Source organism: Erithacus rubecula, assembly GCF_903797595.1.
Source record: "Erithacus rubecula genome assembly, chromosome: 8".
In the NCBI taxonomy this organism is placed as follows: Eukaryota; Metazoa; Chordata; class Aves; order Passeriformes; family Muscicapidae; genus Erithacus; species Erithacus rubecula.
In genome coordinates this window covers 33,984,711-34,000,684 of record NC_136659.1, presented here as the reverse complement: position 1 = coordinate 34,000,684, position 15,974 = coordinate 33,984,711, and the positions used below count along the sequence as shown (strand labels likewise).

The 15,974-nt window shown below is 49.6% G+C and overlaps 1 protein-coding gene and 1 long non-coding RNA gene across 5 annotated transcripts in view; one reads left to right on the top strand and one right to left on the bottom strand.

Moving 5' to 3' along the window:
• The first annotated feature begins 378 nt into the window (after positions 1 to 378).
• Positions 379 to 15,974, top strand: part of ZEB2 (zinc finger E-box binding homeobox 2) — a 114,033-nt gene continuing 98,437 nt past the window's right edge. The window contains exons 1-3 of one of the 4 annotated variants that reach the window (XM_079311264.1): positions 380 to 613; positions 718 to 816; positions 3,486 to 3,644. In XM_079311264.1, coding sequence (XP_079167390.1) covers positions 3,572 to 3,644 — 73 coding nt within the window. In that variant the 5' untranslated portion in view covers positions 380 to 613; positions 718 to 816; positions 3,486 to 3,571. Of the gene's footprint in view, positions 817 to 2,952; positions 3,645 to 5,607; positions 5,795 to 15,974 lie in introns of those variants that run through there. The other 3 variants (XM_079311266.1, XM_079311265.1, XM_079311267.1) reach the window with 3 other exon arrangements.
• Positions 7,051 to 10,462, bottom strand: LOC306804527. Its single transcript, XR_013774913.1, has 2 exons — positions 10,332 to 10,462; positions 7,051 to 9,935 (listed from the first exon to the last, which is right to left on the bottom strand). It is a non-coding gene; the product is annotated as an uncharacterized lncRNA (long non-coding RNA).

Sequence of the window (15,974 nt, the reverse complement as noted above, 5' to 3'; positions counted from 1 at the left end):
GCGGGCGAGCGGGGGGACCCGGAGAGCGGGGGGGATCCCGCCCGGGGATGGCAGAAGCGGCAGGGATCCAGCCTGGGGGCAGGGGATCGGCGGGATCCTGCTGGGGAGGGGGCGGGGTATTCCGCCTGGGGGAGGGAAGGGATGCGGCGGGGGGACACAGGGCAGGGATGCGGCTCGGGGACGGGGGGTGAGCGGGGATGCGCCCCGCGGGTGGCGGAGGTGCGGGCTGGCAGGGCAGGGCTGTGTCCGCGGGGCAGGGGGATGCAGCCCCGGGGGGGTGGGATGCGCGCTGAGTTTCCGCGGGGCGCGGAGCGGAGCGGAGCGGCGGGGCGGGGGGCGGGCGCGGGGCGGGGGGCGGGCGGGAGGAGGTGGAATTGCATTTCTGCCGCTAAAGCGTTCGCGGAGACTTCAAGGTATAATCTATCCCAGATCCTTTCCCAGAGAGAAACTTGGCGATCACGTTTCCACATGATGCTCACGTTTGGTGCTCTCCAATTATCCCTCCCCACAAAGATAGGTGGCGTGTGTTGCAGGGTCTCTCCTCTCGCTCGTACAGAAAAGAAAAAGAAAAAAATGTCATTAGAAGAGGCGTAACACGTCAGTCCGTCCCCAGGTTTGTGTTTCCTGGAGTGGCAGAAAGAGATCAGTCCTAACCTGCCCAGCAGGAATAACGGTCCTTCCGACAACTCTTTGCAAGGCTTTTTACAATTTCTCCAGGAGCTGCATCTCCCTTCACCTTTTCTCCTCCACTTCGCGGCTTCTTCATGCTTTTTCTTCTCAGCATTTCTGGCCAAAACTACAAACAAGACTTCGCAGGTAGGTTTGGAATTTAATTTCATTTTCTCTCTTTTTTTTTTTTCCTCCTCTCTTTTTTTTTTCCTCACACCACCTCACGCATCAGCGGGCTTATTTCATTTCGAGAATATTTTAATTTTTCTGGATTGTTTATACTTGGGGCGAATTTTTTTTTTTTTTTTTTAATTTTTTTCAATCTTTTTAACCGAAACCTGAAGTCACTCCAGCACCGCTCCAGGAAGGGGTGAGCAGTTTCGGGGCGCTCGGGGCTCTGCCACCACCACCCCTGCTCCCCTTACCTGTCAGCCAGGTACGGGAGGTGCCTTTTAAAATGCAGCAGCAAAACTTTTAGCGTTAGGAAAGGACTTTGTCCTCCTGCAAAAAGAAGAAAAAAAAAAAAACAAAAAACCTGAAACATCCTCCCCACCCACCTCCTGCTCTTTTTATTTCAGGTTTTACATCTGAGCTCTGAAAGTTTGCAGGTACCTGTTAATGCTTTGCATGCCCTGAGCATGCAGAGCCAGCCCGGCCGGGCACCGCTGGAGCCCCAGCCCCGGGCAGGGCTCCCCGGCAAAGGATGTGTTTCCCCAAACAGAAAGTTTTGCTGTTTTGTCTGCTTAGTTGGTTTCATTTCTATATTTTATTTTGTGAAGCTGGGTGAAGCAACACCTTAGCTTCTGGGAGCCTAAAGCAAGAAGTGAAAGTACAGACTGGAACTTAAAAGTCGTTTACCAAAAGAAAAAAAAAATTAAAATTAAAATTAATACATATTTTTAAAAGCTTGCCAGTCCTCTGGGAAGAAAACTGTTCTCGAAATTTGCAGGTTTAAAATTATTGACAACTTTTTACGGGAGGCTGGAGAGTGGGGAAGGGAGTGAAATGCATTTAAAACAATTCACCATTGGTCGTTTTGCATTAAAACGCCAATTGCCGAGGCAGGCTGAGGGTCCGGGCTCGCCTCGGTGCCTGTCCTCCCTCCCCGCTGTATCTCCTCTCCTGGCAGATCTGCCGCGGTGATGCCACCATTGCCCACCCCAGCCTCGGCAAGAACTGGCAAATACTAAAGTTTCTAGCACAATTCTCAGCCTCTTCTTGCTCAGCCACATTCATCCACATCCACAGAGCCACCCATTCCCTCTGTCCAGGCGGAATCCCAGGCAGGAGAGTGTGAGTAAACACGCTGACCCCACACACACACTCGCAATCTTCCCATCCTCTTACCTGCTTGGAGATTTATTATTTTTTATTTATAGCCAAGCAGGTTTTGTAACAGTAAACGCCTGAGGAGAGAGTTCAGGCAGAATAAAAAGACCCAACAGCAGCACACTTCACTGCTCAGCCCTGGTGTGAAGCTCTAGCAAAGTAAAAAGACACAAGGAAGGGGAAAGAGGAAAAGGGGGGGAAATCTCACTCTTCTTAAAATATATATGCATATATATTGAAATTGTTCAGTCAGTTTATAATTTTTTAGGTTTTATGTAAAACTCCCAGTGCAGGAGAAGACAATAGATGCGAAGGCGAGGGGGCATCCTGCTCAGGAGAGCAAGGGTTAATTGCCCTTGTTTTACAGTTTGCATCTGTTACATCTTTTATAGCCCCCTGTTTAAACTAATCCTCAAGTCAAAGCATCTTTAAAGCTACAGCATCTTCTTCGAGATGGACTGAGTTTCAGGAGCGTTCTTACAGCAAACCAAACGCTCCTGCCCCTCTCTCCCTTTGACAGATAGAGCCTCCTGCCCAGCCCGGGCACACAGGCACACACAGTAGGTCTAAAAGTTTACAAGCTGCTTTTATTTATGTGTAGGGGTTTGTTGATTTTTTTTTTTTTTCCTTAAAAACAAAAACCCAAAAGCCAACTGAAAGGCTGAAAACTCTGACAGCGGTAGTTTTGATTTCTGTTTCTTTTCTGGGAAGGAAAAAAAAATGACACTCTGAAGCTTTGTTTAACTAAGGGGCAGGGGAAACCCTGAATATTGTCAAACTGACTAAAAAGGTGACAGAGGTTTATAATTACACTCCTCGTTGTTAGGGGGAGGGGGAGGTATCCGTGCTGAGCTTTACCCCAAAAGGACAGGGGAGAGCCATGTTTCCCTCTCCTCTTATCACTTTGCTGGAGTGCACTTTGGGGGGAAAAAAATGAAGGCAGGAGAAGGGTAGGATTTCGCTTGAAAAGAAGTTCTAGTGTCAAATTAAAGTACTTTTAGGAGGAAATGGTCCGCCTAGCATTGAGTCAAACAGCCTACTGTAAAAGCTGTGCATTCCCTCATACGGTCATGAGTTATGACTCATTTGAGATGTAATTCTTGTCTCTCTCTCTCTCTCTGATCTGCTTTGCTGGTGCAACACACACACACGCAGGGAGGGAGACACAGGCACACGCGCTCGCACACACACACACACACGCAGAGACACACACACACACCGAGCGAGCGAGCGAGAGAGAGAGAGAGAGAGAGGGATCAGAAATAAATAAATAAATAAATATATAAATAAATAAAGAAGAAATCTGCCCGGCTGGGGAGAGAGGGGGAGCCCGCTCCGACCGCGTCCCACCTCCCCCGGCACGGCCAGCCTCGCCGTGTGCGTGGATGGGTTCTTTTTCGGGTGCAAACTGGGGTCCCCGTTGGCGCCCTGCGTTTAAATGGGACATCCCGATGCCCACATTGTCGCTGTGTTTGGTCGTTACATAGAGCCTGCGTGCTGCTGCCGCTGCCGCCGCTGCTGCTGAATCAGGGAGTCGAGCCCATGCGAACTGCCATCTGATCCACTCTTATCAATGAAGCAGCAGATCATGGCGGATGGCCCCAGGTGTAAGAGGCGAAAACAAGCCAACCCCCGGAGGAAAAACGGTAAGACGGCCCCCCGGGAAAACTTTTCCGGCCGGCTCCGGCGCGGCCGCGGGGGGAAAGGCGGCGGCAGGACGGGGAGCGGGACGGGGAGGGGGGCACGGCGCCCGGCAGCGCGGGGCTGGCCGAGCCCGGCTCCCTGCGCGGCGTCCCGCGGAGAGGAGCGCAGAGGAGCGCAGAGGAGCGGCGGAGCCGCGCTGCCGCCCGCCCGCCGCCGCCGCGCCCCAAAGTTTGTTGCGCGGGCGCGGAGCGGATCGGGCGCCGCTCCCGTGGCCCGGAGCGGATCGGGCGCTGCCCCCGTGGCCCGGAGCGCCGGGGCCGCTGCCCCGGGGCGGCGGAGGAGCGGCGGGGCCGGCCCGGCTGTGCCCCGGCGCTGTCAGTGCGGGCCGGGCCGGGGCGCGGAGCGCAGCGCAGCGGGGCGGTGGGAGGCGCGGAGCGGCGCGGAGCGAGCGGGGCGGGCGGCCCTGGGAAAAAAAAAAAACCGGCAGCGTGAGAACCCCGAGGCGGGCTGGCACCGAGTTAGCGACTCTCTCTCTCTCTCTCCCTATTTTTTTTTTTTTTTTTTTTTTTATTGTTAGGGACTCGAAAATGAAACTTCCTCCTCCCTGATAATTAATAATACTAATGAGCTCGGTGCCCGATTGTCCGTCGCTGCCCTCTCCCCCGGTCCCCGGCGGCCGCGCAGGGCCGGGGCGCAGTGGGACGCGGTGTTCTGGGCTGATTTCACATTTGGCAGCTTTCACTGGTGTGGTGGGTCTCTCTTTCTCCGTCTCTCCCCGTCCCTCCCTTAGTTTCTTCCTTTCTCTCCCGGCTGATAGCCGCTTCCCCGCCGCCAGCCTCCCCCTCCCCGCCCGCAGCCCCTCCATGGCCATCCCGGCCCCACTTCCAACAACTTTCCTCTCGAGGAGCCGGAGGAAGGAAGATATTTGTGTGAACCTGAACCCATGCGCTTATAGCTCCGCTACTTCATTTAAGTGGAGAGGTGGAGGGGGGCTGGAGGAGGAGGGGGACACACAACAACAACAACAACAAAAAACACAAAGACAAGAGAATGTTGATTAGAAAGAAATGATCCTGCCCCCCCTCCCCTTCCCTCTCTCTAGGTTGTGAGTGTGAGTGTGTGTGTGCGTGTGTGTCTTTTTCTTGTTGTGGTGGAGGCGTCGAGCCATATGGGGGAGTGATAGAGGAATTTTAGTCAGAAACTGTTCGTTATGTTACACTGGCTTTTCCCTTTGTGTTGTCTTTGATCTATTTGCTTGGCTTAGTATTACAAAAAAGAAAAAAAAAACACCAAAAAAACCCCCAACTAAAATAATATATTCCGAGCGGCTTCCCAAGGATCCGTTCCTTGTTATCTTTTTTTTAAGTCTCTCCCCCTCCACCACCACCCTTTACTCTTGTGTCTGTCATTATTTAAGGTGGTCCTCACAGAGGAGACCTCCCCTTCCCCTCATCTCTGGGTAATTTAGTAGACATTAAAATTACACGTAATGTTTCCCTCTCCTCTCTTGTGTTTCCTCTGTTCTTTTTATTAAATGTTGGTTATTGATTTTCTAAAATCAATGTCTGTTGTGGGGCTTTTTTCCCCTTACAAGTATCTAAAGCACGTTGCTGATCAACTGGATAACAAAAGCTTTGTGTCAAGTAGCCTTTTTTCTTATGTTAAACAGTCATTTTTGAGAGAAAAAGAGAATGAGATTTAAAGCAACGCATCCAGAAGTGCTCTTTTGCAGTAAAGAATATTCTGAGTGTTTGAGGGGGTTTTATTCTTCTTCCTCAGCCTCCTTGCTTTTCCAGGCAAGACTATTAGTTTAGCGTGTTAGACCCATCACATGCTCTCTGATGAGGGATGCATCTACGTGTTTAATATTTTCCCAACATGATTTGAGTCCTAAAAAAAACCCCAACTCTACCACCCTTACCACCCTCTCTAAAAAAAAAAAAAAAAAAAAAAAAAAAAAAATACTGGATGCCTCTGTTTGCCCAGGACACCAGGACAGTATCCTGGTAGTGCAGCCAAGTCTTTGGGGGCACGTATGGAGCGGGGTGGCAGATTCTGGTTGTTCCCATGCAAAAAGGTGTTTTCAGGGAGCTGCACTAACTTGGAAAAGCCACCACACTTGGGAGACGAAAGTTTAATTGCGATTTTTAAGGTAACCACTTAAAGATCCTGCAAACTTCAAGTGTGTGTGCGCTGCTTATGCGAAGGGCTGAGTTCTCCCTTCAGTGTCTTGTTCTGGCCAAGACACGGGGTGTGTGTGTGGGGGGGGAAGGAAATAATTCTCTACTTTCTGTCTGTCCCCTCTTCCCTCTTTGTGCTCCCTAATTTGTTTCCTTCATTCATTTCTGAATGAGAAATGCCTTGGTTTTGAGGAGCAGGTAGAGCGAGAGTGGGTTTGGTTAGAGGGTTTTTTTTGGTTTGGGTTTTGTTTTTTTTTTTTTTTTTTCATTTTCTCTTTCTCGACAAGCACGTATCCAATGCCTTTCCCGTTGGGAATTGCCTAGGATTTATCTGGACTGAGTGGATTTTTCTTCTTTCCTGGAATCGTGGAAAAGATGTTACTTCTGAGCTTGTGTCTTTGCTGATAACACCAGAAACGGTGATGCTTATCGAACTCGGACAGAAATTCCTTAGAAACGCAGCAGAACCAAAATAAAATTTAAAAGCCACGAAAAAAAAATGAAAATAGATGGTCATGAAGGAAGCGACAGGAGTGTTAGTGAATCCCAGACACATTACAGACGGGGGACAAAACAGAATAATCCAACTAATGCCTCAGTGGGCTCCACGCCTGTGTGCGTGTATCTGCGTGTGTGCGGGGATGGGCAAGGCTCGGGATGAGATACCGGGGCTGGATAAAATTACAGCGGAGCTAAATAGGGTAGAAAGGAAGCAGGCTCGGGATTTTCCAAGATAACGGGGTTGATGAGAGCTGCTGGAGTGGAGGAGAGGTGTGCGGGAGGGAGGGGGGGGAGGTTGAGAGAAGCGATGTGGAAATCAATGAGGGGTGAGCCCCCCGGGGAGGGGGGTACAGCGGGGAGGATGGGAAGGAGAGGACCCCAAAAAAGCGGAGCCGGGGGGGGGGGCGGGGGGCGGGAGGTGCGGGAGCGGCAGCCCAGGAATGCGGCGGAGCTCCGGGAAGTTCAGTCAGATGATTCCCAGCGCCTGACTCACTTCGCGGCACTTTCACTCGGGAGAGAAGTGGCGGCAGAAGAGGAGGAGGAAGAGGAGGAGGAGGAGGAGAGGGCAGCGAGCCCCCGTTCCGCACGGGCGCCCCGCGGAGGCGCAGCGCGGGTGCGGAGCGGGGCCGGAGCAGCGCTGTCCGGCCCGCAGCCTGCCCTGCCATGCCTGAGCACCCAGCTCCGGGTGCTTCTGCTTTGGTGTTTGTTGGTTGAGGGGTTTTTCCCCCCCTCCCACCCTCTCCTTTCTGCTCCCCTCCTCGAAAATCCAAAGTGAAATTAAAATCAGCGCGAAGGGGGGGAAGGGAGGAAAGTTGTATCTAATTTACCCCAAAGTTTCAGTAAACAGCTCTCTTTGATTCCTTTGCCATCTCGCTTCCAGTTGTAAAGAAAAGGGAGAAAGTTCAATGCTTTCAGGGCGTCTGATCCAAGACCACAGACCAAACAAGCAGAGACGATTAGACTTGCTCAGAGCTTTTCCCCAAAAGATACCCACCCACCCTCCTTCCAGGGATGCTGGGGAAGGGGGAAAAGCCTCTTTCACTTCTCGCTTGAAAAAGAGAAAAAAAAAAGAAAAGGAAAAAAAAAAAAAAAAAAGGAAAAAATAGGCAAGCCTGCCTGCTGCTTTTAGTGAGTGGGAAGTGAGTCTTGTCTTCCCTGCCTGGAGAAGTTTGGAGGCAGCTAGACTGAGGCTGGGGTGTGAGGAGGCAGCTGTTCCCTGTGCAGCCCAGGTGGCAGCGGGCAGAGCGGGCACCCGGAGCGCTCCTGTGGCCGGGCAGCTCCCCAGGGCCGGGAATCCGTTGCGAGGAGATTTCCCCGGGAGTTGGCTCACAGGGTAGCGAGACAAATGTACTGCTACCACCTCCAGAAAAGCACCTGGAGATAGGTATTAAAAATTAATGCCATAAATGCGAGTGGCCAGGGCGTAATGATTATCCAGGCACATTTTCTCGGTGCAGATTCATGTCCAGGCTGAGCTGTGACATGGAGCAGGGGAGGTTGTTTTCTGTGTCAAGTCGGATCTATTTATTTTCTTCCGAGTTTCGAGAAACCCAGCGAATTCGGAGATTAGTGCCTGATTTACTGTTTGCCATTTGTGACCATGCGGTACTTACTGGTTTTGCTTATTGCACATGCTTCGCAAGGAAAGTTTTGGGGGAATTTCTAATTGCTGCATGAAAATGCATTTGATGGCTTGGAAAAGGCATATTTGAAAAGGGAAAAAATTGATAAGGAAACCATTACAAGTTAATTATCGACAATTATACATAGCCAACAGCCCAAGGTAGGGGAAATATATGGGAGAATGAGATGCAAGCTCCCAGGACAGGCTGGTAATATTGCCCAAGAAAAATGTGTGTCTCCCTTTAGAGTGGAAAGAAGGGTGTTGATTCTTTTACAGCAGCCCCACATTCATTCCAAGAAATAGGAAATTCTTCGCCTCACAAGAGTTTTTGGCATCTGCATTATCCCAGTGCTTTTAAGGTGCATTTTCTCCTCTGTGAAAGAGAACTCTTTGTCCTTTTTTTCTCCAAGACCATGGCTTCCCAAGGTAGACACTATTTTGTGCCTGTCACATAGAAAGGGAGTGCAGGTTTGCAGTGCTCACAGACAATTGATTGTCTGCCCTAATGTGTTTCATTTACATGTTTATAACGTCAATAGTGCTGGGGTGTCCACTGTACCATTCATTCCAGCATTCCCACAAGGGTGCAATTGTCTGAATGGCCAAATCAGACACCTTTTTGATTGCTCTTTAGTTGTCTTTTTAGAGTATAGAAAAAAAGGAGAGAAATCTGTGATGCAGAAACACTAGTTGAAAATATTTCAGAATTAAACGTCACCATTAAAGCACATGTGAGCATTAGATAAACAATATATTTTAACTAAGGTTCTGAAGGTGGAAACAAATTCAGAATAGTGGAGCTGGTTAGTGCACACGACATCCAGTCCTGTTCTTTAATTTTTTGGGACTTTAAAAAAATGATCTGTCGTTTTCATTTTCATTTCAGCCCTTGCAAATGCAGTCACCTCCTAACTCTTTGTATGCTTAACTGTAATTTGCTATATTTTCCCTACATATTTACATGTCTCTGTTTATGCCAACAGCATCAGCTAACCACTGGGAAACTCTATTAAGAGAATAACTAGGCTTGGAGAAGTATAGACTTAAAAAAAATAGTACGATCCAAATATTTCTTCATCAAGTGGGTTGTTGTTTTTGGGGTTGGATTTTTTTTTTTTTTTTTGGTGAATAAAACGACAATGCCTAGACTTTTCCTTGCAGCAGTTTAACTTACAGAGCTGTGCCCAACTCCTTACGCCTCCGTTCACCATCCTCTTGCACTGCGAGCAAAGTGTTCCGAGGAGTTTCCAAGTCCATGAAAGATCACTTTTGAAGGTGTGCTGTGCTGTTTTGATATGCCACCCTGTCCTTTATCACCCGGAGTGGCTTCTGAGGGAGGCAAGAAACGCTTGCTGGTGGTTAGGAGCAGAATAAATGAGCTCCGCAGCTTGTTGGGACTCATGGAGAGGTGCATGTGTACATGCGCCTGCACCTATGCGTGTGCTGAGCAGAGGGGAATGGGATGTGGAGGTGTGCTTAAAAATAACCGCTCACATTTCAGGTTGGATTCATTTCCCCCTAAAAAGGATGCTGATCCCAGCAGCTACAATTAATGCAAGTCGACCTGCCCCATCCGTGATCATAAGGGCAAAGAGCACTAAGTCCTGTAGTTTCTGCTCTGGAGGTAAAGAGAGGGAAAACTTTTTTTTTTTTTCCCTTCTCTATATAATTTTTGTGGTAATTTTTTTTAAAAAAAATGCCTGTTTGTGGAGAGATTTTTTTTTTCCTTTTTTTTCCCTTTTTTTTTGTGCCTAACAGGGAAGACACAGTAGATGCACCGTTAGCTGAACCCCTGACACGGCGGTCTTTTGAATGCCTTAGGTATGATTTCACTTTCGCTCACATCAATGCTGACCTGAATGCCTTTCATATCTGATCCGCTGTGTCTCTCCCAGTAAACATCCCCTGAGGGGAGAACAAAGAAAGGAGCTCTTCTTCTTCTTAATCACAATTCAGCCCATTCACCGCCGGCAGGCTACATTTGCATTCTGCAACAGAAAGCCAAGATGAAAAGAAAAAAAAAAAAAAAAAAAAAAAAAGAAAAAAAAAAAGAGAGTGAGAAGAAGGGGGGAAAAAAGCAGAAGGGTGGAGGCTGAGTAAAATAACTTAGGTGTTTGTAGCTGTTTGTTGGGCTTCCCCTAGTTACAAGCCTTATATAGATCCTGCTCTACCCAGCCTTGGCTCTTCTGACAGGCAGATAGTGTTACAAGATGGCATGCCTGTACTATTCATGGCCACTCGCTCTAACACTTGAGGTAGAAAGTGTCAGAGAGGGATCAAATTCTACTCTGAGAAGTCTGTTATAGTTAGGGTCAGGTGTGTGTACTCTCAGCTCTTGACTGCTGCCTATTATTTTGTTTTAATTACTATTATTGTTTACTCACCATGACCTTGGGGACGGGGGTGCCAGGGGGTGAGGCGGATTTGGCGGGGCAAAACCTCCCTTTCCCCGGTTGAGATGAAATTTTAAAATTTCTATTTATATTTTTCCCCCCCTATTTTTGCGAGGCTTTGGGCTTTGGGTGTCGTTGCGGCTGGCCGGGCCCGTGGTGGCCACGGTGGTGGCCGCGGTGGCGGTGGCGGTGTCGGGGGTGTCCCCGGGCTGGCGACCGGCCCGGGCTGCCCCGACCCGGCGGGGAAAAGCAGCGACTCAGCGAATCCTGGGCAGCACCAGAAAATGCGCACGGAGGAGGAGGAGGAGGAGGAGGAGGAGGTGGAGGAGGAGGAGGAAGGCGAGATTTGTGGAAGTTTCTGTAGCCGGGCTCCCTCGTGGGGTTTTGTAGTCACGTTCATGTGCATTTTCCGGCTGTGCCCCCCGTCCCTGTGTGTGTGTCCCCCCCATATCTGCCTGTTTGTTTGTTTCTCAGAAGCTCTTCTGTGCTTTTAATCAGACAGTTTTCTAGAAAAATATTGAGGTCTCTGGTCGTAGCCACTTTTTTCTCACCAAGAGAAGGTTTATTTATAACTGGATCCTGCTTACTGAGAAGTATTTAAGCCCTTTCAGGCAGAGCTGTCAAAATTTCCTGTGTTGTTTGCCTCTATTTGCAACATGTAAAAAGTAATATGCAGTTGCTGGTGTTGGAATAACCGGGGTAGTGCAGAAATCTCAAGTGACAAGTTTTCAGCTACACTATCTCCTGCCGACCAAACTGTCATTTTTATTTTTTTCCCAGAAACCACTTTTAAGATCCTAACAGGTTTTTTTTTTCCCCCCATCAGCAAATAGATTAAACGTGCTAAAGCAACTTCGAGAGGGAAGAACAGTTTGAACAATGAGAAACGGGAGGGATGTCTTATTTTCCTGTAGCTGCTATGGCAGATTTCACTCATAAGGAGCACACTAACCGAGATGTTACCAGTTGAACAGAGGCATGTGACACAGATTCCTGATTTTTTCCCAGAAGATTTACAGAATTTACAAAAAGAGATTATCTCTACACCTTCCACCCTCCTAACCACCCCCATGACCCAAGCAATGGAGGATTTAGGCAGATTTACTTCAGTAAACACCTTTGGACACTTGGGGAAAAGTAGGAGTCTGTTTGCAAAAGCAGGCTTTTGTTAAGTGAGGTGCTGGATAATGCTTTACCAAGCAGCTGTGATATTAACCTACCCAGTAATGCTGGAAAGAGCCTTAACTCCTTCTGCACTCGGGGGCCTTGCCTGGCCCAGGCCCTGCAGGTGCTGGGGCTAGAGTGGGGGCACTGGGGGGTTTGGGGGGGACAAGTGAGGAGGTGGCACTGCTGAAGCCACAGCAGCCGCTCAGCCTGACACATCCTTGCCTTGGTGGCAGCTGAAGCTTTCGAGTTCAATCCATCAGAGCCAAGGGCTGGGGAGAGCCGCAGGCATGGACAGGAGAGGGCTGCTCCATCAGTGAGGGCTTACCTGGGTGTGTGCCCGCACACAGGCACGCTCTGTACCTACCCCCTCAGATGTAACATCACCCAAACCCTCTCTAGGAACGTTCCCGAGCGCTGCTAAGGCAGGAAGGTCACTTTAGGATTCGTATTCGAGCAGCAGAACAGCTGAGAAGTTGCGCCGGCAAACCTGTACGAGTGGCTCCCCGTGAGCTCCCGGGCTCCAAGCAAAGCCAACAGCTTTCTGGGAGCTTCTCATTCCCAAAAGTGAACTTTTTTTTGGGCTGCTTTCTGCTCTTCTCTGAGCTGTTAGAAGCAGGACCTAATAAGTTGTTTATTTTTGCTGGACAGAAGAATAACTTTCCAGGTGTTTCTTTTTTTAGCTGGAATAAGATTGCTTCATTTGAGGATTTTTGTTGTCGAGGGTTATTTTTTTCCTTTTTTTTCCCTTTTTTTTCTTTTTTTTAAGTGTAGGTGTCAATGCTAGAGCAGCCACAAATGTGTGAGAAAGCAAAGGGTATGAGACATGACAGAATTAAAGGTGTTTGCTATGTTGTTACCCGTGTGTCAAGCTGCAAGCTCCCTTTGTCACAGCCTCCTGGAGATTTGATAGTGCGGATCCGCTTCCCTTCCAAGTGATACAGCAGTTTCTGACTGGGGGGTTTAATGGTGGCGTGGTTGTTGCTATTGCATTTGCCTCCCCAAGTGCGTTTAAACACCTCCACATCGCACACACCCCATTACTCCCACCTTACACAAGGGTGCTGTGCTCTCGAGCACCAGGACAGCAGCCATAGCATTACAGACTCTGGCATGGAGCGTTGTTTGGCAGGAATGTCATCTGCCAAATCATCCCATAATTACGTTTTATGTTATTTGTATGAATGACCAAGCATGCAGTATTCCTTTTGAAATCAAAGGAAGGCTTAAAATGCGTTTTTGAATACTTTCAGACCATGGTCAGGTCACAGTTTGGGAGTTGAATTAAACTGATCTCATTTGTGATCTAATTGAGGTTGGCAACAACCTTAGCAGTAGCAATAACATACAAATACAAATCAAAGAGCAGAATTCAGCAAATCAGATCTTTTGCTTGAATCCTGCCTGGGAGTTATTCTCCGACTGCCAACAGAGAAGTTAAACTTTGTCCTGCTTCTCAGCGGCAGTGCGAGCCTTGCATATTTTTCGGGTCTGACAGGAAAGTTGGGTCGGAGGGATGGGGACACAAAGGCGAGAAGGGAGCTGGTGCCTCCTCGGACCGGAGTGAGGCACAGCGACTCGTCACGTATGTTTCTGGAGAGCCCAGTGGCAGAAGGCGCAGGAGGCGTAACGGGGGAATATGGTTAGGAAGGGCTAGGAGGAGGAATAGGTGGCTGCAAACAGATTATTCCAAGCGGAAAGTCGAGGCAGCTCCCTTATCTTTACATCTATCGCTGCGGATTCCAGGAATGTAATTACCAGCGTGGTTGCGAATTGTTGACAAATTTCCCCGGGTCTGTCGGGAGCGGAGCGGCGGGGCTGCAGCCGCGGCAGAGCCCCGACGTGCGGGACTGTGCGGGCAGCGGGGCAGCCCCGGGGCGGAGCGGGGAGCCTCCCCCCGGGCAGAGCATCCCCGGTGGGGCTCAGAGCCGGGATGTTGCGGGTCACATCCCCCAGGACCCCCGTCCTGCTGAGCCCCCCGCAGGTGGGGGACACAGAGGCCGGGGAGCATCCCCGCTCTGCCGCGGCAGCGCCGAGCGGAGCGGAGCGGAGCGGGCTGGAGGCGCTGCGCTGGGGCGGGGGCGTGCGGAGCCGCCTCGCTCCCCCCGCTCCGGCCCCGGGCAGAGGTGTGAACCGCCTCTGTGGGGCGGGGGACCGGGCACACACCCCCGCGGCCCCGGCGCTGCCGAGAGCGGCGCTCCGAGGTGCGAACCCCTCCCGGGGTGCCGCTCTCGGGATGCCGGGCCCCCCCCTCGCCCCCCTCGGCTCCCGCGGCGGCGCAGCCCCAAACTTGGTTCCCAGGAGGGAGGGAGCGGAGGGGAGGCGGCTCGGCGCTGCCTGCGCTCCTCCCGGCTCGGGGGTTGCAAGTGTGTCCTCAACTCCCCCCCACACCCCTCCCCTCCTCCGGGTCATTATTTTCTTTGACTAAAACCTGTTTACTCGCCTCTTTGTTTTTTGACGTTAAACGAGTTTCCATCTCCTACTCCTGCGGATCTCTAAGAAATAGATAAACCATTATATTTCCCCCTTCCCCCCCTCCCGCTCGTATTTTAAAGCAGCGATCCTGACAGCAGTACTATTATTGCACTTTATGTTTTAGTGGATGTTTGCTGTTGCTAGTTACAGCAACACTTATCATAAGACAGCAAGAAAAGAGTAGTCCCTGGTAATTAAAGTAATGAAATATTCATTTACTCTACCTTTTCAGTAGTCTCACAAATTAGGCTGCTACATTTAATGCCTGCACTGCCTCTGTTTTTATTATAATGGCAGCTTTCGCATCTGCAATTAGGACTAATTCTGACAGTTACAATTTCTGAGGGATGGTAAACAGTGAACGAGATGTGCAGCAGTGGTATTACACGTGAAAAGCCCTTGTCTCTTTAACCTTGTTGTTTTTTTTTCTCGCAGAGGTTACCTTTTCCCGATGGTGCAAAATCGACTTGACATAACTGTTCATCAGTTTCAGGGTTTTCCCTGGAGGTATTTGCATCAAATCAGCCCAGTCAAGCTTCAAGTTGAAATTGGCAGCCCAGAAACTGACAGGGTAGGGACTGGGAAAGAGACAGCTAAAGTGCAGGCAGCGAGCTGACAGCAGCGGCGGGCAGGCAGGGGGAGAGGGCTCAGCACCCGGGGCTGCCGCCCCCCGCTCCCCCGGACCCCCCGGTCACCCCTGAGCCCCCCAATCCCACCCTGAGCCCCCTGCGAGGGGCCGAGCCCTGGGAGCCCGTCCCGGTGCCGCGGGGAGCCCGGCTGGGGAAGGGTGCGTGTCAAAACCCACAGAAATTGGGGGGAAAAAGGTGTTGGGGAAAAGAGAGAAGTGCCGAGCTGAAGTTGCTGGCGCTAACAAGCTTATTCTGCTGTGGTTCTTTATGGAGTGATGTTTTGCACTAGGGCTCTTAAGAGAAGTGACGGAGATACCAATGAAAACATATTTTGATCAGCTAGAAAAAAACAAACCCCCCCCCCCCAAAAAAAAAACAACCCAGAGAGACATTCATCTGCAAAGATAATTGCATTAGAATCAAAACAAACATTTCCTTGAATATGTTATTTCGTTTATCCTCTGTCACAGGGTGGAGGGGGTCTCCAAGCAGGACATTGTGAAAATTAATTTTTAATAGATTTTTGGACAAATTGAGATCGTTCCCTGTGACACCCCTCCCACCCTGAAAGAATTTTATGTATTTGCAAATAATTCCAAGTGTGATGTAGTGTGGAAGGGAGCAGCACACCAAGTAACAGTCAACTCCACCAAGACCCATTCTCTCTTTAGAGGTGAAAAAGAGCAAAACTGTGCTACTTTCCCAAGAAAGAAAGCTGACAATATATATATATATATTTTTCTCCCTAAATATATATCTGTAGTCTTTACCAGATGATTAAAAATCCCTCTCACTTTTCCTACCAGACTTGTGCTAAAGTAAGCCTTGCTTTCAAACAGTTTTTCAGCTGTGTGTGTGACAGGCATTGGCTGATCTGCTGATGCCCATTCGACAGGCACTGTTGAGCTAAAGTGGTGTGACGGCACAGTTTTGTTAAGCTGTGAACAAAGGGCTGGAGATGCCTCGCTGGCATCATCCATGTGCATATTGGCCTTGTCACAGTTTTGCTTGATTTAATGCTCTGTTTATTCCTAGATATTAGAACTTAAATTCCAAACAATATGTTTTCATATACTACACGCAAACTTTATTTTAAAAGCTTTTGCTCCCGAGAACCACAGATTCGTTTGTCTGCCCAACATCCGTGCGGCAAACGCTCAAAACGTAGCTCCCAGGAAAATAGGTGGCCGGTAGCCTCTTAACTGTTATCCAGTTAAAAAATGGGATTTCAGTTTTAGAAAGTCTTAGAAGGGTAAAAGATTTATTTCTTCTTTGATCATTTGTTGAGAGTTGTTATTTATTTCAACAGTGGATTTTCTTATAAGCTCCTAAGGAGAGGTTACCCCTGTGTGCAGGCAGGGCGCGG